General features: G+C 41.4%; 1 protein-coding gene across 2 annotated transcripts; it reads left to right on the top strand.

Annotated features, from left to right (window-relative positions):
- The first annotated feature begins 2,015 nt into the window (after positions 1-2,015).
- Positions 2,016-21,870, top strand: HECTD3 (HECT domain E3 ubiquitin protein ligase 3). Of its 2 annotated transcripts, none has more exons than XM_070745773.1 (21): positions 2,016-2,173; positions 5,331-5,491; positions 5,918-6,010; positions 6,298-6,433; positions 7,688-7,803; positions 8,240-8,353; positions 9,049-9,131; positions 9,312-9,477; positions 10,540-10,621; positions 11,486-11,668; positions 13,912-13,964; positions 15,322-15,386; positions 16,479-16,582; positions 16,997-17,116; positions 17,831-17,920; positions 18,647-18,853; positions 19,658-19,787; positions 20,070-20,144; positions 20,614-20,695; positions 20,807-20,878; positions 21,332-21,870. In XM_070745773.1, the coding sequence occupies exons 2-21, from the start codon at positions 5,385-5,387 to the stop codon at positions 21,414-21,416; spliced, it is 2,163 nt and encodes a 720-aa protein (XP_070601874.1). In that variant the 5' UTR covers positions 2,016-2,173; positions 5,331-5,384; the 3' UTR covers positions 21,417-21,870. The 2 variants fall into 2 exon arrangements, with proteins under 2 accessions (XP_070601874.1, XP_070601873.1); XM_070745772.1 differs by having other exon boundaries at positions 2,029-2,540.
- Positions 21,871-22,578: the final 708 nt, after the last annotated feature.

Genomic DNA, 22,578 nt, shown 5'->3' on the forward strand with positions numbered 1-22,578 from the left:
ACAACTAGACACAAGAACAGTTTTTCCCCGATGCCATCACTCTACTAAAATAAATAATTCCCTCAACACTGTCAAACCTTTTACTAAGTCTGCACTTCTACTTCTACTAGTTTTTCTCATCATTCCTATCATCCTTTTCCTCCCACTTAGGACTATATGACTGTAACTTGTTGCTTGTATCCTAAGATTTTTATTAATATTGATTGTTTCTTCATTGCTTATTTGATCCCTATGAAAATCATTAAGTGTTGTACCACATGATTCTTGACAAATGTATCTTTTTCTTTTATGTACGCTGAGAGCATATGCACCAAGACAAATTCTTTGTGTGTCCAATCACACTTGGCCAATAAAATTCTATCCTATCCTATCCTATCCTATTTATTCATATGCTAGTTCTTCAGACCAAGGCCAGTCTTACTATAAGCCAGAGTAAGCCAAAGAAACAGAAAAAGGCATTGGAGGACAAAATGGAAGTGTAGTGGAGAAGACATAACCCATTCTGTATGCCAACAACTGATTAACTGCCCACAGCTATGATAGTGCAGGGGATCCTATGTGCCATTAACATGATAACTACAACATTAATAAAAGTCTTATTCATCATTTTTAAATTGTTCTTTGTTATTGTGATTGTTTTTATATTTAATGCCTTGTGAATGTCTCAGATATTGTCTAAATGTTATGGAGCAATGATGATGAACGTATGGCATGCGTGCCACAGGTGGCACACAGAGACCTCTTTTCAGGCACGTGAGCCATTGCCACAGATCAGCTCCATCATGCACGCACACACACCTCCAACCTCCAGATGGTTTTCAGGTCTCTGCTGGGCATGTGGGGGGTGCATGTCGGAGACATGTATGCATGTGTGCAGGCCACACATGCTTGCACAGGGGGCGGGGCAGATGCAGGAGGGTCGCACAGACATATGCAAGAGTTGTGGCATGCGGAGGGGGTGTGGCATAGCTTTTTCATAACGCATTGCATTATGGGTGTGCACACATGTGCTTTTGAACACACACACGCTTTCCGCACTTGGTGTCAAAACGGTTAGCCATCACAGTATTACACCATTTACGATTCTACCACAGCTTAGATGGAAAATTGAAAAACAAGAAACAGAATAATAGAGCTGGAAGGATCCTTGGAGATCTTCTCATCTAATCCAACCCCCTGCTCAAGCAAGAGACCTTATACCCGTGATGGCGAACCTATGGTGGGCGGGCCACAGGTAGCATGCAGTGCCTTCTCTGTGGGCACATGACCTGCTGCCCTAGTTCAGTTCCACTGCACATGTGTATCCGCCTCCTGACAGCCAGCTGGTCGGCGGGTCTCTGGCACATATGCATGGGTGTGGGTGGAGCACTTATAGGATGCCTAGAAGGCAGGGTGCTTGCGGAGTGGGGCATAGACATACACGGGGGCTGGAAGCAAACGTGCAGGGGGCCACAATTCTCTTCTTTTTTGTCTGCCAGTAGTATTAACATCTTTACTTATGATCCTTGACAAATGTATCTTTTTCTTTTATGCACACTGAGCATATGTACCAAAGACAAATTCCTTGTATGTCCAATCACACTTGGCCAATTAAGAATTCTATTCTATTCTATTCTACTCTTCTGTTCTGGTCTATTCTTTGTTCTATTCTATTCAGTTCTATTCTATCTCCTGCCCCCCGCCCTCCGCACACAAATTTTTAGTTTCATTTTTTTGCTTCCCGCACACGTAGCTAATCGGGGCAATGCTCTTCTTGCGACTGAGTCCATATATTCGCAGAGGTAACTGTCAATCATCGCCCGATAACCTTAACCCTAATCTATTATTTTGTGGGCCAAAAAGCACGAGCCAAAATAAGCCGATCTTCACGGCCAAGGGGTTCGACACTGCCCGTCGGGCAAAAAAAAAGAGCAAGAGGCCGCCCCCCCCCCCTTGCGCCCGCGAGCTAACTGAGGTACTGTAATTCCCTCAGCCGCGGCCTCCCCAAAATCGCGACCGCCTCGATTTCCTCTTCCGCCGCTAGAGGATGCTTTACGGTAGAGCAGCCGGAATCGCGGCGGAGGAGGAAGTAGGAAGCGACCTCGGTTGAGGTCTCGCCGGCTGCGGCAGGGCGGGACGAGGCGATCCTACCGGCGGAGCGGCCGCAGCGGCTCCCCGTCCGCCCCCGGTCGAGGTAAGGCAGGATGGTTCCCTCGGCGGACAGCGAGTCTCCGCACCTGCTGCTGGGCCGGCTGCGCTTCCTGAGCGAGGCGATCGGCTGCCTAATCCGGGCGGAGCCGCTGCCCGCCGCTTTGGGCTACGTGCCCCGCGAAGTCCAGTACAAGCTCTGCAAGGATCCCAGCGCCCAGGGAGCCGCCTCGGCCTCGGGACGGAGCCTGCTGTCGGTGTGGGAGAGCCCCAGCAAAGCGGCGGGCGGGGCGGGTCCGGGCGTCCGGAAAAATTCGGGCAGAGCCATCATCGAACTGCGTAAAGGATCGTGCATCCGAGCCAGCGGGGAGGAATACTGCAATGGGCACGGGCTCTGGGTGAAGCTCACCAGGGTGAGGAAACCACCCCTGTTATTTTCCAAATCCCGTCTTTGTAGGTTTCCCCCCCCATTGCTTTACTTGCTCAGAATGTTTCATTCCTTCCCGCAACAGGTACTAACAATGTCCCCAGCTTTTACTGGATTGCAAGCTCTTTCATTATTACTCTCTGCAAATAATGTTTTCCAAACCCTGTCTTTGTAGGGGGTTTTTTCATTGCTTTACTTGTTCCAAATGTTTCATTCCTACCCTAACCAGATACTAACAATGTCCCCAGCTTTTACTGGGTTGCAAGCTCTTTCATTGTTACTCTCTGCAAAGAATGTTTTCCAAACCCTGTCTTTGTAGGGTTTTTTTCATTGCTTTACTTGTTCCAAATGTTTCATTTCTGCCCTAACCAGGTACTAACAATGTTCCCAGTTTAATTTAATTTCATTGACTTCCCAGAAGCTCTGATGCCTCACAAGGACATCAGGAAGAGTTCGATGATTTATCTGCAATTGTGAAGTTGTCAGTCCACATAAATTTGCCCTTCAGTTATGAAGCCAGTCAAATCTGGAATGGGATGGGTGATATCTGCAAGGGAGACACAAGAAGGATGCCACTAGCCATAAGCAAAATAACAAGAGTTGGAAGGGACCTTGGAGGTCTTCTAGTCCAATCCCCAACATCTTAAAAACTTCCAGTGTTGTAGCATTCGCAACTTCACAATGTTGCTTGTATCCTTAAGATTTTTATTAGTATTGATTGTTTCCTCTTTGCTTATTTGACCCCTCTGTTGTACCTCTTGATTCTTGACAAATGCATCTTTTCTTTTATGTTCACTGAGAGCACCAAAGATAAATTGCTTGTGTGTCCAATCACACTTGGCCAATAAATAATTCTGCTCTATTCTATCCTAAACAAGGAGGGGCCGGCTCTCTCTCGTGGGCGTGGCCTTTGGACCCAGAGGCTAATCTGAAGAAAAGGGAGCGAAACCCTGGCTGGTCTTTTTCTCCCTTTTTTCTCTCCTTTTTTTATTGACTCACAAAAAAACATAACGCAACACGCAAATACATATGCTAGGAATTTTAAGTTCCTATTATTGTTCCAGTTATAGATCAGTTCATCAAAATGCATCATTAATATACATTTGTGGTCATTCTTTGTCAAGTGGACGGGTGAAATTGAAGCCTTATTTAAAAAGAAACCATCACAAAACCACATACCGTATATGATAGGGGGAAAAAGTCCTCTTTCTAATGAAATAAAAGTGAAGACGATTGAAGGTGAGAAAACAGAGCTATAGAAAAAAAACTTGCTCTTTCTAATGAAGATACTTGAAAGTAATGAAACAGAGCTCTCTGTTTTCTTACCTTGAATCATTTTCGTATGTTATTCTAGCTGCTGTCACTATGTGTATTATTTTAGTATATGTACTTTCTTTTGCATAATTACATGTAATGTTTCCTAATAGATATATTTCCAGTTTCCAACCAGTACAGTCCTTGATTATTTCTTCTATCATTTTTCTAATTTTTACCCAAAACTTTTTTACCTTTCGGGAGTCTAAACCGTTTCGATCCCACGTTAGTTCTGAGTGGATCCAAGTGGATCCTGATCAGGATATTTTTTTAGAGAGGTGGAGTTGCATCCTGAACATGTTCAGAGGCATTCCAAAGTTATTCGAAGCCTGCCAGGGTTCCGAGATGCATTTCATATTAGAAAAGAAAAAAAGGAGGAACTTAATGCAAATACCATCGAGATAGAGCTGGAGGTTCCCATTTATCCCCATTCTATTCCTTTTCATTTGTGGTTGTGTGGCACTCATGTAAATCAATCATATAAATGGAGGAGTTCAAATTTTCAATTTTTGCCAAGTTTGGCTCCTAATGATTCCATGGGTATACCTTGTAGTTGCTTAATAGAAGTGGTTTACTCCTGACTTCTTTCATCATGGAATTTTCTCCCTCGCAAATTCCCACTCCATCCTATAGCTTTGGGTTTCCTGATCTCCCAACCTTATTTAGCAATTTGAAGATCAGCTGCAGCCAACCAGGTGCAACCACCTGCAATAAGTCTGTCTGTGTTAGTGTTGTGGGAAACAAATGGTTAGTTCTGAATTTGGAATAGGCTGACCATACAAGAAGTGGATGAAATGTTGGGTGTCAAACAGTTGCCAGAACTAGAGGTTTTACTCCATGGTTCTTCAAAGCTTATGATTTTTTGCCACCCAAGGCTATAAAGATCAAACCAATGTCTTACAAATATATGCCAAATTGTGAACATCCATGCAGAAACTTTTGTAATTAATCAAATTGCCAATTCCATATAGTTTGTTATACAGGATAACATTTTGTATAGTAAATATACCTTTATTTGTATACATCTTTGATTTTTTTCCAAAAAATAGGAAATTATTGTGACTTGCAGTGAACGGGAATAGTTTAACTTGCTATTTTATTTTATTTCTCCAGGACCTGAGAACAAAGAAATATCTCTTTGTTTTATCCCCAATATCCCAACTCTTTGAATTAAATTGGGCTGTGTAAAATGACTGGCTCAAAACCACACAGTCAGTTCCGGATGGCTCTTAGCTCTAGTTCACCATATTACTCACCATCTGTATTTCATTGTCTCTGAAATTTGTACAGGCAGATTTATTATCACAAAATTGCATGTACATAAAGATTTTATTGGCAGCTGCACAAATAGTGCAAAGTTCTTCCACATTTAAATTCTATATGTTTGTACTCTACTAACGAAGCCTCTTTTTGATCAACTTAGACTTTATTCCTCATGTAACTTTGTGTTCTAACCATGTAGGAGCAACTCCAGGAATACAAGACTGGTTGTGACCTGGAGGAAGGTTGGGTTCTTATGTGTAAGCATGCAGATAGTGGAGACAGGCTGGTACCAGTGGAATCAATGGAGAGGATTCAGAGGCAGCAACAGCTTTTTGGGATGGATTTTAAACCAGTGATCAGGTACAGAATCTCATTTCTGCTTGGTTGGCTTTGGAAGATTCATTATGGAAGATCCTGCAAATGTGAATACAGTATATATATTTGTCCACGAATCTCTGGTTGTCAGAGCATTCTCAGAAGAAAATGTGTGGCACAAAAGGAAGATTCTGGAGAGGGGCTATTTTTTAAAAAATCCTGTAGGTATACCCATTTTTAAAAAAAATATATCATTTTGCCAAATCACAACAAAGGTTGTTTGTATAACCTTTTGATTAATGTTGTTGGATTAACAAATGTAATATTGTTGCACCTTCCACAGACGGCTACATATTGGTCCATGTTGATTTGTCCTCATAACTTTTTCTTAGAACTGTTCTTAGAAGCCAATCAGTTTCTCTAACCTGGAGTTGATGTTTATAATTTTTTGCCTTTTTCTTTTAACTTCAGATGGGAACAGGTGGTAGATTTAACATATTCCTTACATCTTGGAGCAAAGCCAAAAATCATGGAACCAGATGTGGCTGCAGTAGAAAGACTTCGGTAATTTCATTTTATTTGGGGTGGGTGGGTACTGGTTGCTTGGGGTAATCAGTGCCATTACTTTGGGAATAGTGATTCGGCCTATGGAGTTGACTTAGGCTTTGTCATCCATCACCTATGGAAACAGTTCTTCGGTATAACACCGACTGAAGTAACATACTGGGAGATGTATATGGGGTGAGGAAATGAAAAACACGACTAAGAATGGGGGAATAAATAGATTACAGTTTCTAACTATCCCACTCGGTGCTCCTTCTGTGCTATTGACCAACATCTCTACTTTGTAGGTTTGTGCCACCTACATGGAACTATGAATGTGATGAAGATCTGGTACATTTCCTTTATGACCACATTGGGAAGGAGGATGAGAATCTGGGTAGTATCAAGCAATACGTGGATAGCATCGACGTCTCCTCTTACACGGTATAATATCAGCGTATTGGATCTCTTTGTAAGGATATCATCTGTAACTTGTCAAAGGTTATGAATTTGTAGTTGATAAGCAACACCTAAAAGTTGTCCATAAATATCCTCTGTAAATTGTTCTTGCAACTTTCACAGTTGATGATGAAGGATGACAGGCATTGTCTGCTTACCCTACTCAGCTCACAATAAAAGTGCCATCTATTTTAGTTTTAGAATAACCATTATTCTTCAGACTGGCACTCTTCAATAATGCTGGACTTCTATTTTTCTTAACCAGTGTGGCCATGTTAGCAGAAAATAAGACTTTCACGTTTCATTTGCCTACCTCTGAATTTTGAACTCCCTTTGTAAAGGATTAGGAATAGAGAGCTGTGATTACCTCAGGGGTAACCTACTCCACATACATCTCATCTTGTCCAGTGCAGATGCTGCTAGAGCATTTTTGCCAAGGCATTTCTGCCTTGTACACATGAAAGTTCCTGCTAAGATATACCATGAACCTCCCTTCCTCTGTTTTAACCAATTAGATCTTGTCCTCTGGAATAAGAGAAAATAAGTCCACTTTTTATTTGTATCTCTATATACAAACACCATTCTTCCGAGAGCTTGCTCTCTGTATTTTTCAGAGTATAAGACACACCCTATTTCTCCCTAAAAGAGGCTGAAAATTTGGGTGTGTCTTTGAGTGTAGCTTTTTTGAAGCTTTTTTCCCCCAGCCCTAACGATCTTCATGGCTCTTCCCGGCTTGCAGGCTTTTTTTCATTGCTATTTGCTCCAGTAAGGTTTTTTTTCCAGCCCTCACAAGGTGCTAACAATATTCCCAGCTTTTACTGGCTTGCAGGCTTTTTCACTTGTTACTCTATGCAAAGAATATTTTTTCTAGCCCTAAGTCTTTGCAGGCTTTTTTTTCATTGCTACTCACTCTGAATAAGGTTTTTTAAGCTCCAACCAGGGATAAAATAAGGTACCAAAGTTGACCAGACTAAGGATACTAGCCAGATGAATACCTGATAGGCAGAAACTAAGGTGTGTCTTAAACTCCGGTGCGTCTTATAGTCCAAAAATATGATTGACCTTTTCTGACCTTACTCCAATTTGTTAGCTATGATACTCCAAATGAGGCCTGAGCAAATGCAGCGCTCCATTGAAATGCTTCTCAAGTGAAGCATATTCATCAGGAATATGTCTGTATGAATAATTAGCACTGGCTCAGATGTCAGCCTGGCCTAATGTGCTGCTCTGTTTCCACAGGAAGAATTCAATGTTTCATTCTTGACTGACAACCACGAGGACACCTACTGGGAGAGTGATGGATCTCAAGGCCAACACTGGGTCCGTCTCAACATGAAGAAAGGAACCATAATAAAGTGAGTAATTAAATCTGCTCCTCCTTTTCGTAGCTCGCTCTCTGTAAAGCGAAAGGTTTTCTTCTCTGTCGTTGCATACAATGTGATTCAGGACGTCTTTGCAAATTGATTGCTGCTCTAATTTATTTTGGCCTTCCTGAAAAACAATTATTCTTCTATTCTATTTTCTGCATTCTATTGAATACACATCCAGTCTCAAAATGGGCTTAGAAATGTAGTTTGTATGTCCAACACTGATTTGTGCCTAGCCATTATTTCAGAAAAATAAAATTGAGAAAAAGTTAACATTGGCAAACATCTCAGCTGAGGAATTCTGGGAGTTGAAGTCCACAAGTCTTAAAATTGTCAAGGTTGGAGAACCCTGTTCTAGCATGTGAAAGTTTTCCTAATACCCTTTCGCTTTGTCTCACCCTTGTTGTTTAATTCTCTCCATCAGGAAACTCTTTCTGACTGTGGATACAACCGATGAGAATTTCATGCCAAAAAGGGTGGCTGTGTATGGCGGTGAGGGTGATAACCTGAAGAAACTGAGTGATGTCGGCATTGATGAGTAAGCCGGGGCTATGTGGGGGGAGATGGAGGTTAACTGAATGAAGCCGTTCTCCTTCTCTGTGGCGGCTCCGGCCCTCTGGAACCAACTCCCCCCAGAGATTAGAATTGCCCCCACCCTCCTTGCCTTTCGTAAGCTACTTAAAACCCACCTGGGAGAATTGAGATACACTTTCCCCCTAGGTCTTTACAATTTTATGCATGGTATGTCTGTAGGTATGATTGGTTTTTATAATAATGGGTTTTTAACTCTTTTCAGTATTGGATTATTGTTATATGCTGTTTTGCTACTCTTGTTAGCTGCCCCGAGTCTGCGGAGAGGGGCGGCACACAAATCCAATAAATAAATAAATAAACAAACAAAAAATAAAACAAAATAAAACAAAATAAAATAAACAAACAAACGGCGGTCCCAAGTGAACGGGAGGGGAGACAGGAAACCGCCCCCTCTTACCCTTCCTCCCTCTGTCACCTCTGCTCCCCCGCAAAATTAAAAAGGGAGGGAGGAAAGAGGCAATGGAACGATAAGCTACACCCCCATGCTTAATCCCGCCCCCAACCATAAACCCTTTCCACCCCCACCGGGCCATTGAAAAATTGTCTTGCTAAAACTGGTCCCTGGTGGAAAAAAGTTTGGGGACCACTGTATTACTATGTGCAAGGTGAAACATGATTTTTTGTTGTTGTTGTCCCTAGGAGCTACATCGGGGATGTGTGTGTGCTGGAAGACATGACTACTCACTTGCCTGTCATTGAGGTCCGCATTGTGGAGTGCAGAGGTGTGTGGGTGTGGATATGAAACCCGGAAGAGGAATGGGTGATGCTGCATGTGCCAGGCCATATGACTCTTCATGCCACTTCCGGCACACGTGCCATAAGTTCGCCACCACGGCTTTACACAGTGGAATTATTTATTTAAATTATTTGCTTGCTGCATATGGTCCTTTCCTTTTATGCAGATGATGGGATTGATGTCCGACTCCGGGGCATAAAGATCAAATCTTCTCGGCAACGCGAACTGGGTCTCAATGCGGACATGTTCCAACCAGCCAACCTGGTGAGGTATCCACGACTGGAACGGAGAGACCCTGATGTGCTTTATTGGCGTGCTATGATCCTGCAGAGGTATGGAAGTGCTGGTTAGGAATGCTAATAAGGAAGTTCTAATGAGCCACATTTCCACAACTGTGGATGGGAATAAGAAAATACGTGAGAGGCAAGCAGTTGAATTAATTAAAAGAGCAGCAAGATCTTTTTTTATCACTATCCCACCCTAGGTGTGTATCAATTTTCTTCTGGTATGTGGGAAAAACCTTGGGAGACTGGACCAAGAGAAACTGTCTAGGAAATGATCAGAGAAGAGAAAACATAGCCTGCAGCTGCATAGTGGGCAGAGAAGAAAGCTCTTCGAACCCTCTTTACTTTCTCAGGCTGTAAAGGAGATTGGGGGAAGAAGGATTGCACTTTTGAGACTTCCAAGATTGATGCCAGCCTTACTAGGCACAGGAAACAGGAAACATGACCAAATGAACTAAGTCTACTTTATTGTAAAGTTATATTTAAGTCTCAAAGTATAATTCTTCCCCTGTCTCCTTTGCAGGTGGAAAAATTTGGGAGGATTTCTTCTAAACCTCTTTTCCACATATCAGGAATACTATATATCTCAGAATCCTCAGAGAGGGGAGGCATATAGATCTAAATCCAAATCAATCAGTCAGTCATTCAGTCAGTCAATAAATATCTTCGATTGCGATGCTGGAGCACTGCTTATTTGAGTGCTTACTTCCATAAACTAGGAAGAATCTCATTCTTCCACTAACCTTTCCTAGTATTATGACCATGTGAATTCTCTTATTTCCATTGCTAGTCTTCATTTTATGGTCATACCTTCATGGTTTCTTTGCAAATGTTTTTCATTATAAAGACTCAAGGCATTTGTTTGGATAGAAGATACATTTCAGAAATAAACAAATGATGCTCTGTGGCAGAGGGCTGCATAGAGAAAAATTAGGAGGAAAAGAGTATTATTTTTGAGTTCCTAAGTGGACAGATGGAATATAAAGCTAATTGTAATATTGTTTTATTTACATGACTATATGGAATCACGAACCTTCATAATCAAGCATCGCTGTACATCATTTAGATATTTTTCCATCTTTTTGGTGCTGTTTCTTTTTGTTGTGATAGGTTTATCAAGATCTTAGACAGTGTGCTTCATCATCTTGTACCAGCCTGGGACTACACACTTGGCACCTTCAATGAACTAAAGGTGAGGTGACTAAATAGCCTACTGACAGGTCAATATCAGTTTTTCCCCCCAATCAATGCAGTAATAGTGACATTCTTACCGTAGTAGCCAAACCTACCTTTCCTTGGAAAAACTGAAGCAGTTGAATAAATAAATTTTTAATAAATTAGAAGTGCGTCAACATTTTTAATGAGAGATGGGAATGACTCTTTTCATTCAATACACATTATCCTATATCAGTGTGTTTCTAGTAGGAAAAAGAATTAAGTTATCAGCATATCTGTTCCGGCCAGTAGCTACGTATGTATGAAGTATGACTGTTAATTATGGGTGTTTAAAATTGTATTTTTATAATTGTATTTATTATTGTGTCTTTTTATTCTTGTAAGCTGCCCTGGGTGCATTTTGGAGAAGGGTGGCCTATAAATTTAGATAGATGGATGGATGGATGGATGGATGGATGGATGGATTCATTCATTCATTCATTCATTCATTCATTCATTCATTCATTCATTCATTTGACTACTTATTTACTTATTTGACTTCTATTCTGCCCAATCCTGAAGGACTCAGACAGACAGACAGATAGATTCATAGATAGATAGAAGGATAGATAGATAGATAGATAGATAGATAGATTCATTCATTCATTCATTCATTCATTTGACTATTTACTTACATACTTATTTGACTTCTATGCCGCCCAATCCCGAAGGACACGGAGGTAGAGAGACAGACAGACAGACAGACAAATAAATAACCAAGCAACCAAGAATACTTGAGTGGTGGTCATGATGGTAGAGCCCAACTGGCTGGAAAAGTGAGGGGAAATGCATTAGATATTGGGCTATTGCCCTGTTTGAACCAATTCTTATTCCCTGGCAGCATATCAAACAGTTTATGTTGCTGTCCAAGCGACGCACAATGCTTATAAGCCAGTGCCTCAAGGACTCCGAAACCAGCAAGCCCAACTTCATGCCACGCCTCTACATCAACCGGCGCCTCGCCATGGAGCATCGCGACAATCCTGCCTTTGACCCTACTTGTAAAAACACTGTCTTCACCCAGGTAAGGGGAAACACATATCATAGCATGCCCTTCTCCACTATGGGATCCTCTAGGTATGTTGGGACAATAATTTCCAAAATGGGACTAGCATCTAAAGAACATCAAAGTAAGAAATATTGCACTAATGATTATTTCCTCCTGTACTTCAGAGTGCTTTTTTACACTGTGCTCTTGACATAATGAATGAAATGCCGTTGATGTCTGTATCACAACTAATCAGGCAGCCTTTTTAAAATTGGGAAGCATCCCTTTTGGATCCTTTAATTTATGATAGAACTTTTACAGGAATATTTAATTTGTGCCATGTATGTGTGATGCCGTTAAATAATTGCATTTTAATTCTTTGTCCTCTATGACGGGTCTTGAGCCCCTGGGCCGTGGCCCATTACTGGGCCTTGGTCTGTTCGCAACCGTGCCACACGAGTGGCAGACTGATGCTCATGTGCACTCGCACGCTCAGCTCAACTATGATCATATGTGCAGCTCAATATGCACAAGTTTAGCTGCACGTCCACGCCCATGTGTGCCGGCATGCTGCTCAAGTTGTGTGCCGGCCCGCCACTCATGTGACCCAGTTCTCCTCTCTGTCCCCCACTGGACCTCCAAACCACAAAGGTTGGGGATCGCTCCTCTATGAGAGGGGTCCTCAATCCCCAGGTACCAGACCAGACTGATATTGGTCTGTGGCTTGTTAGGAATCATGTTGCTCAGCTGGAGGTGAGCAACAGACCAGCAAGCAAAACCAAAAGCATCACCCCTCCCTGGTTTGTTAAAAAATTGTCTTCCACTAAACTGGTTCCTGGTATCAAAAAGGTACTGCTGCTCCATGATATCCACAGGTGATTTTTATTTAACAACCTCTCATTCGGTGACCATTCACACAGTGATGGCACTGAACGACTGATAGTTACTATCAGTCCTTGTGCTTACAGCCATTCACAGCACCTCCGCAATCACAGGATTGTAATTTGGATGTTTGGTGCTCAACTCATGATTGCGTCATCATGGTGCTCCAAGGCCACATGTTCACCATGGGTAACCTTCTTTGCTGGCAGGGCGTAAGCAAAGTTAATGGGGAAGTAAGCAGGAGGTTGAAAATGGCAAGTGAGGGCTAGATTTAGATTTAGATTAGATTAGATATAATTGGATTTGTAAGCCGCCCCTCTCCGAGGACTCGGGGTGGCTCACAGCATGTACCGAAAAACAGGAAACAATAATAAAACAAATAAAAAACAATCTTAAAATTCTAATTAAAAAAACTGCCAATATCATTCATTCAACAGTCAAACTAAAGCATTCATTGGTCAGGGGGGAAGATCTAAGGAACCCCAGGACTGGCGGCAAAGATGAGTTTTTAAACTCTTTCAGAAGACAAGGAGGGTGGGAGCAGTACAAATCTCCAGGGGAGCTGATTCCAGAGGGCCGGGGCCCCCACAGAGAAGGCTCTTCCCCTAGCTCCTCTGATCAAAATAATTCATTTTGAATTATTTGAGCTTTTGTCTAATCCCTGCCCTCCCACAGGAACTGTGGTTTATTTGCTTGTCTGTTTTGTTTATGAGGTGTCAGGTTAACATTTCTCTCTTTGGCCTAGTTCTGTTCTTCTATCGATGAGGTATAGTGGTTTCCTTCATTTTATTGTTAGCACAACTGGGTAATTGGTGCACAAGATTGTGATTTTCCCAAGTCCAGCCAATAAACTAGGACCGTGATGGCAAACCTATAGCATGCAGGCCAGAGGTGGCACACAGAGTGCTTTCTGTGGACACACACGCCATCGGCAGCTGCTCTTTCAGGGTCCGTCGTGCACATGCACACCAACCAGTTGGTCTTCGCACAAAGACCAGGTGGCCAGTGCACAGGCGTGTGACTGAACCCAGAAGTGCAGCTGCCACCATGCACCTACGCACCGGCCACCTGCATTCTTCCAGGTTCCGGCACTCAGTGCCAAAAAGGTTAACCATCGCTGAACTAGGAGTTGCAATTTGAGTTGTCTTACATAGTGCGCCAGCCATATCATCACACTGGCTTTTTCATTTTATTTGCTGAGGATCTACTTAACCAGAAAAGCATCCCAGCAAGGGGTTTTTTTTGTGTGTCCTGATATACCAATGGTTTCCTTTCCAGTGTCCTGTGGAATTAAAATGCAAGGCAGGATATTCTTGCTTTGCCATCTATAAGCATCATTGTGAAGTTCTATTTTCTTCCACTGTTAAAGTTGTTAAAGCACTTTCTGCTCTTCCTAGGTATATGAAGGCCTGAAACCTTCTGACAAGTATGAGAAGCCACTGGATTATAGGTGGGTGATCCTTGTACTATTTGTCTTTCTTCCGTGCCCTTTTCTATTTCAAGTTTTTGGGGAATTGGAAAGTTTAAGGCTAGATCAGTGATGGCGAACCTTTTTCTTTGGTTGCCAAAAGAGCGTGAGTGCCCACACCCATAATTCAATGCCTGGGGTGGGCAAAAAGAGCTTCCTGTGTCCACTGGAGGTCCTCCGGAGGCCAGAAATGGCCTGTTTCCCAACGTCTGGTGGGCCCAGTAGGGTCATGTTTTGCTCTCCCCAGGCTCCAAAGGCTTTCCTGGAGCCGGGGAAGGGTAAAAACACCCTCCCCCATTCCCCTGAAGGCTCTCTGGAAGCCAAAAATGCCCTCCCAGAGCCTCTGTCTTCACCAAAATCAGCTGGCTGGCACACGCATGCATGTTGGAGCTCAGCTAGGTCAACTGCTCCTATGACAGCAGATATGGCTTCGCGTGCCACAAGTTCGCCATCACTGGCCTAGATGAAATCTATCGTAGGATTTGCAAATAATTAACAATAATAATTTATTAGACTTGTATGCTGCCCCTCTCCGAAGTCTCAGGGCGGCTCACAACAACAATAAATAATGCAATACAAAGAGAAGAGAAGAGAAGAGAAGAGAATTTTTTATTGACCAAATGTGATTAGATTCACAAGGAATTTGTCTTTGGTGCATATAATAATAATAATAATAATAATAATAATAATAATAATAATAATAATAATAATTTATTAGATTTGTATGCTGTCCCTCTCTAAGGACTCGGAGCGGCTCACAATAGCAACAAAATACAATATGATACAAATCCAATATTAAAACTAATTTTAAAAAACCATTATTACTAAAAAAACCATTCAATTCTACACAAACACACCATTCTCAAATGCTAGAGTCAGAAAGATGGGGGGGAGGGTTAGTCTCCCCATGCCTGCCAGCATAAATGGGTCTTTAACATCTTGCATATGCTCTCAGTGTACATAAAAGAAAAAAAAAGATACATTTGTCAAGAATCATGAGGTACAACACTTAATGAAATACTGTAAACCAAAAGTTCATTTTTCAAGGAAAGAGAAAAACTGATATTAGGGATTGTTGCGCTCTGATTGTTTCCTTGTCCACATTTTATTACCCAAGCTAGGTAACATCATCACCATTATTTTGGGATTGCACCCAATATACCTATTGTTATTGGTATTAACTTTTCTTTCTTTTGCCGCAGTTATTCTATTTTTACCACGTTTTCTAGTTATAATATAATATAATTTGATGAATATAGAATATAATCATCAAAATTGGCTCCAATATTTTGACTAATGGCTCGCCCACTTGATAACTCTAATTTTTATTTTATCCCAGGTGGCCATTGCGGTATGATCAATGGTGGGAATGCAAATTCATTGCTGAGGGCATCATTGATCAGGGTAAGTTTGAAACTCTGCATAGACCCAGATGATTACATTAAATTTAGCCTGTAGTGCTCTGCATTGTTCAATAAAAGGCAAATAAAAGCACGTTTCTTGGCATTCTTGTATTTCAGTATTGAGGAGATAGAATTAAAATGGCCACGTAAAGATCTAAAGAACCTTTTTCATTTCATTTTGTTCCTTGCTTCCAATTGGTGTGATTTTATTGTGCCCACCATTATCACAATGGTACCTACAGATATTATTGATTTTGATCATTTATAATTGAGCATTTGGATTTTCTATGGACCATGTTTGGGTTATAGGCATGATATAATCCAGGTTATAGGATTTCAGACTTGAAAATTTGGCTCTTGCAACGGCTAGAAAAATAGCTGTTGTGTAGCTGTATTTTTAGTAGTACAGTGATCCCTCGCCATTTCGTGGTTCACCTTCCGCAGCTTCAGTGCATCACGGGTTGCGGAAGGAACCGGAAGTGAGCGCAAGTAGCAGAGCAGAGATCCCCGAACTAAGGGAGGGGAGGAAGGAGAGCCAGATGAGGCTCCGGAAGCACCACGGCCTGGAGAAGCAACCGGGCAAGGAGTTGGGAGTGCGCACGGCCGAGAGGCAAAAAAAAAGGGGGGGGGGGGTTAGCTAGGCAGGCAAAAGGCACCTTGGACTTGGCACTGACCTTGATGGGGCTGACAGGCATGGAGGAGAACAGCTGCAGGTATTCTGGGTGCAGGAGGTGACCGCTGTGGGAAGTGAGGAACAATGTGTAGGAGATTAAAAGTGGAAATCCTACTTCGTGGATTTTCGTTTATTGCGGGTGGTCCTGGAACGTAACCCCCGCAAAAAACGAGGGATCACTGTATCAGATTTTATTCTTAGGACAATAGTCCTGCAAAGCCCTGATCATATAAGAGTAGATTGTAGACAAGTCATAATTTTGACACATACCCCCCCCCCCCATCCTATTTAATCTCCGCACAAAAAATGGACTTTCTACCGTGATGGGAGTGGGAAGATCAAAAATCCAGTGAAAGTTGATGTTTAGCAAAAATGTAAAAAGGGCTCCCCTTTTATTTTGCTTTGTTCGTTTTCTTTCAGGTGGTGGTTTCCGGGACAGCATTGCTGATATGTCTGAAGAGTTGTGCCCTAGTTCTTCGGAGACGCCCGTCCCACTACCTTTTTTCGTCCGCACATCCAATCAGGTGCCATGCTTAAACCAAAATTAGATAAAGTCTTTCAGGCTGTTAAGACAAAGATAAAAGCTACCTAAGAAGCAAATAAAGTATCAGGGGCATTAATGACAAAGAAATAACACTTCGTTTTCTGGATGTTTTTCCTCAATGTCATTGAATTAAGTGTTCCAAAGCTATATTTTATCTGTTATACCTGCTTTTTCTGCTCAGTGTGTTAAAAGTGCATCAGATCAAGGTGGTATTTTTTTAAAAAAATGTGTCCAGTTTAAGGCACTGACATGCCAGTAAATGTTGGCCTTTGGTGGATTATGTATTGCTAGGTGCAATGGTGTTGAACTGGGAATTCTTGTATGGAGTTATGCTGATATAATCATTACACCGTTGCTTAGTTGACTTTTTAAAATAATGTATTTGTCATTTTAGGGCAGTGGAACTGGAGAGGCCCGAGACATGTATGTCCCAAACCCATCCTGTAAGGAATTCCTTAAATATGAGTGGATTGGGCAAATAATGGGTGCAGCTCTACGCGGCAAAGAATTTCTGGTTAGTATTCAATATTGACTAATTTTTCCTTGATACCAGAAGCCAAATTCTTCATACTTGTCACATCATATTTTCTATAGACATAGGTTTTTTTGAGCATCTGCTCTGTCCCTTAGCCATGCTAGTATTTATAGTGGGTCCTTCTTGGAACAAATTATTCTTCTCTTTAATGGAGGACACTTGACCAAATAACTTCCAATTCTGCATATAGGCATGTCTAATATACAAATAGCAAGCTCCTTGCCTTAGTATCTGTCAGCCATTCCAGAAAAATTTGACTACGATGCCAAAGAACTCTAACACTATTTTATTATAAGGTTACAGTGACAAAAATTTGCAAATCTGAATGTCCTTTTTCTTCCCTTTACTCTCAGAATTATTCCTACTGGCCATTTCATTGCCTAAGAGTATAGTATTCTGTGGAATTAATGCCTTAAATGGGAGATAATATTCTGCTTTATTCTTACATATATACATTTATTAATTTTATTTTTAAGTACCACTTTAATAAAAAGCTTTAGTCAAAAACAAAAACGAACTTAAAATAATTTCAAGATACTAAAAAGCACTGAAACATATCACAAAGAAACAAATATTTGAAACAAAAGACTATCTTCACTCCATTTTTGAAAATTTTGTTTGGACATAGACAAACCCAAATGTTTGCAACTGCCCTTAAAATTCTGCTTTTTTTTTCTTCTTTTCTTGTTCAAGGTCCTTGCCTTGCCCGGCTTTGTATGGAAGCAACTGACAGGTGAAGATGTGAGTTGGAATAAAGATTTCCCTGCTATTGACTCAATGCTGGTAAGTCATGAGTGGTGTTTCTGTTTCAGGGTTAAAAGCTGATGCATAGGCTTCACTCTGCTGTTGGAGACTAGAAATATGGAACAATACATAATTGATCTAGTGGCTTGAACTTTTTAAAAATACTGTATTTTTAGGAGTATAAGATGCACCTTAGTTTTGGAGGAGGAAAATAGGAGAAAAAAATATATTTATCAGATGTTCATCTGGTTAGAGTCCTTAGTCTGGTTAGCTTTAGCACATTATTTTATCCCCTAGCTAGGGCTGAAAAAATCATCTTTGGAGGGAGTAGGAAATAAAACAAGCCTGCAAAGGCTGGAAAAATACTTCTTCCAAGGGAGTAGGAATTAAAAAATCCTATAAGCTGGGAAGATTGTTAGCATCTCGTTAGGGCTGTGGAAAAAAGCTTCAAAAAGGCTACATTCAGAGTATAAGATGCACCCAAATTTTTCAGCCTCTTTCAGAGGGGAAAAAGGCTACCGAAAAATATGGTAGCCATTGAGGAGGCATAGAAGTTTCTCGCACCTTAGTTCTTGAAGAGGAGATAACCTAGAAATATTGTAACTTCTATCAAAGCCATCAAGTGTATCGCTTAAGCGTAATCATTTTTTGTTCTTTTGAAAACACTTTGACCATATCTTATTACATCATGTAATTATGACTTCAATTTAATCAGAATCCCAGCCATCTCTTTCTAATTGTCTTGGTTTCTTCCCGTGATCTCAGGTAAAACTTCTGGAGATGATGGAAGGAATGGACAAAGAGACCTTTGAATTCAAGTTTGGGAATGAGTTGACTTATACCACCGTACTGAGTGACCAGCGCATGGTGGAACTTATTCCTGGTGGCATCCGCACTGCAGTACACTATGAGAACCGGCTAGAGTTTATCCATCTGGTACAGAAAGCACGGCTGAATGAGAGTAAGGAACAGGTAATTCATTGTGGCATTTTAGTAGTATAATCATTATATATTTTTTCCTATAGCTTACATCACTATATCAACATGTTTTAGGAGATGTTGGGCATTGTTTAAGCAAATTGACTACAGAGGTAATATTGAAGAAAATTTAAGAGAAATCTATACATTCTCACTCAGAAAAGTGTTAGGTGTTTTTGGATGAACCTTTTTCATATACAGTGATCCCCCGAGTTTCACGATCCCGATCATTGCGAATCGCTATATCGCGATTTTTCCACCCGATGACGTCACTCCCTTCCTTTCTCATCTTTCTTTCTCTCTCTCTTTCTCTATCTTGCTTCTTCCTCTCTCACACTCTCTTCCTCCCTCTCTCATCTCTTTCTTTCCTTCTCTCTCTTTCTCTATCTCTCCCCCTCTTGCTCTCGAGCGGCAAGCGAGCGGCCGGGCGAGCGGGTGACGGGCAAGCGGCAAGCGAGCAGCCGGGCGAGCGGGTGACGGGCAAGCGGCAAGCGCAACGGGGAAACCCCATCTTCGGCTCCTCGCTGCTGCCGCGCTGCGGAGCAGATCAGCTGTTGGGCGGCCGAAGGGTCTTCCCCGCCGCCCACACGCAAACTCCACCATCTGCGCATGTGCGGCCATGGAAAAAGGGGCGCGCATGCACAGATGGTGTTTTTACTTCCGTGCCGCTACATCGCGAGTTATCGATTATCGCGAGGGGTCTTGGAACGGAACCCTCGCAATAATCGGGGGATCACTGTATATCTCTTTTTTGATCTTACATATTCTTTTTTTTTTTCCTTTCTAATCTTCTCCCAGATTGCAGCCATGCAGGCTGGACTTCTGAAGGTAGTTCCTCAGGCTGTCTTGGATCTCCTCACTTGGCAGGAACTGGAGAAGAAGGTCTGTGGTGACCCAGAAGTTACAGTTGAGGCCTTGAAGAAGCTCAGTATGTATCTCTGATACTTTGACTTCCTGTTGTATATTACAATGCTCTCATCTTCAGGGATTTACTGTACATGTTCTTCATTGTAACTACTGTTAGCTTCACACGCAATTGCCAGTTAGTACAGAATCCAAGCATAATTACTTTATTGAATGAGTATGTGGTGAGTTTGAGCTAATTTAGTAAAATCCTTTGCCTCTCAACTAATGAATATTTCTTCCTCTCTAATCAGCTGAATCTTGGTATGTAGTTGGCATTACTGTTTCTGTTTTTATCTTCCTACAGCTCGCTTTGAGGATTTTGAACCATCAGACACCAGAATTCAGTACTTTTGGGAGGCCTTGAACAACTTCACTAATGGTGAGCAGAGTAAACAAATGTTCACTGTTGTGTAATAATGGATATAAGGGATTTTCTGCCATTTATTAAATGATTGCAGAGTCTAGCATATTTTAAGAATTTTTTCCCATTGAGAACTACCATAGTCTCTCCTGCAGAACCCATTGTTGAGAATTGAGCTTGCTGTAAACATTTTTCTTTTCTTAAAAAAAACCCCCACCCCAACCCATTATTTCAGATGATGAGGGAGGTAGTGGTGTCAGAGTAAGTAAATTACAGCAGAGTAGGGAGTGAAACGTTTTCCCCACAACTTCTATCATCTCTTTGGTTGGAAGTTATGTTTTGACTCATTGCATAAAAAGTAATCCTGCTTTCCAAGGCTAGCATTTTGAGACCATGCCAGATGTCATTCCTATTTCATTTTCAGGGAGGTATATTATGGGGAAGGACTTGTGATGAACCGATAAAAGCCATGTACTTTTCTCCTTAGAGGATCGTAGTCGCTTTCTGAGGTTTGTTACAGGAAGAAGCAGACTTCCAGCTCGAATTTACATCTATCCTGATAAATTGGGGTGAGTCCTGCTTTTCTCTTTGCGAGGGAAGACCAATTACTGGTCCTTTGGAGTTTTATTATCTGGTAGATTCTCCTGACTTACCTTATTTTCTTCTGTCTTATGGCCAAGCTCGGAGACCACTGATGCCCTCCCTGAATCATCCACTTGCTCCAGCACGCTCTTTTTGCCCAACTATGCCTCGTAAGTCTTGCACTAGAAATTTTTATGGTAGAGCAAAGGTGGGGAACGATGGCCCCTTTATGATTTATGGTCTTCAACTCCCAGAATTATGCTGGCTCAGGAATCCTGGGAGTTGAAATCCACAAGTCCTAAGGGGGCCATTGTTCCCTACCACTGTGAGATAGAAGTACAGGAAAGACAATTTGGGGAAGATTATATAATAGTAGAACAGCAAGGACTATTACATGCTGAACAAGGAAGTGATATTTGCAGTAGATAATGAGAAGATAGTTATGGGAGTGGAAGGATTATAGAAGTGTAAGAAGGAAAATATTACTCTATAACACAACACAGGTAACAGGGAGACTATGATGGTGTGGTAACTTTGAACAACCATAGACAGGTAAGCCAAAAATGTACTGGGGATTTTCAGAACACTGGAAATGTTAACCTTATTTATTTATTTATTTCTAGTGCCAAACTTTGTGAAGAAAAATTGCGCTATGCAGCTTATAATTGTGTGGCCATTGATACCGACATGAGTCCATGGGAAGACTGAAACCTGGAAGGATGATGGTTTTGCTGACGGTGGTCTGATTTTTGTCCTTGCTGCCTAAAAGAAGCTCTTGCGCTCTGTTCATCCTGACCCACCTTCCACAAAGTGTACATATCTAGAAGATAAAATATCAGATGCAAACATTATGTTAACATGCTGCTTTTTAAGAGAAGCTTGAGCAAAGGCTTCTTACTAATGAAAAGCTGGATAAGATTTGTGATTCAATCATTAAATAACGCTAACTTTTCCTTCTCTGAGAAAATATTAAAATATATAGTAAAATACTGCTTTGTTGTGGGATTCTTAACACTTTTGGAATCAGGAATATTGTGTGACACAATGCTCTGCTGAAGGACTGTTTTTTCATACTTTTTCATTTCATGCTTCTTCCTTAGATTGCAGTTGTTTTGACATGTATTCGTGAGCATATTTGGACCAAATAAATGTGTGAATTACATACAATTATCCAGAGATTATATTTCAGAGCCTCTTTCGCAGCACCAGTCAAGATATTATTTCCATCCACCTGCCCATTTTCTTAATGCAAAACTACAAATATATCTCTGCTTCCCTTCCTTTTTTACCTGAACTCTTATTCTGAAAATTATATTCCTGATTTTTCTTCTAATAGCTGCATAAACACCTCTGACCACAAGTGGGCATTGTGGAACCATAATTGAGGAAAAAAATCCCTCCCTTAGTCTACAGCAGAGGTCTTCAAACTTGGCAACTTTAAGACTTGGGGACTTCAACTCCCAGAATTCTCCAACCAGCTATAGTTTTCCAGCAAAAAGTCTGATGAAGAAGAGAGGAGAGTATTTAACAAAAACCTGAAGAGATGAAAACTGGTTGGAACTAACGCATCCTCTAAAGCAGAGGTCTCCAATTTTGGCAACTTTAGCACTTTTAGACTTTAACTCCTAGAATTCCTCAGCCAGCAAAGCTGGCTGGAGAATTCTGTGAATTGAAGCCCTCAAGTCTTAAAGTTGCCAAGTTTGGGGACCCCTGGTCTACAGTTAAGATCATGTTTTGGGGGTTTATTTTAATGGTCAGCACCTCCCTTTCCCTTCTTATATCTCTGCTTCATACAACCCAAAGGAAAGTAGGGCAATCCTCTGCTTATAATGGTTAAGGGAGTAAAGCTTTCATTTCCTTATCCCAACCT

This window comes from Erythrolamprus reginae, chromosome 3 (genome assembly GCF_031021105.1).
Source record: "Erythrolamprus reginae isolate rEryReg1 chromosome 3, rEryReg1.hap1, whole genome shotgun sequence".
Taxonomy (NCBI): Eukaryota; Metazoa; Chordata; class Lepidosauria; order Squamata; family Dipsadidae; genus Erythrolamprus; species Erythrolamprus reginae.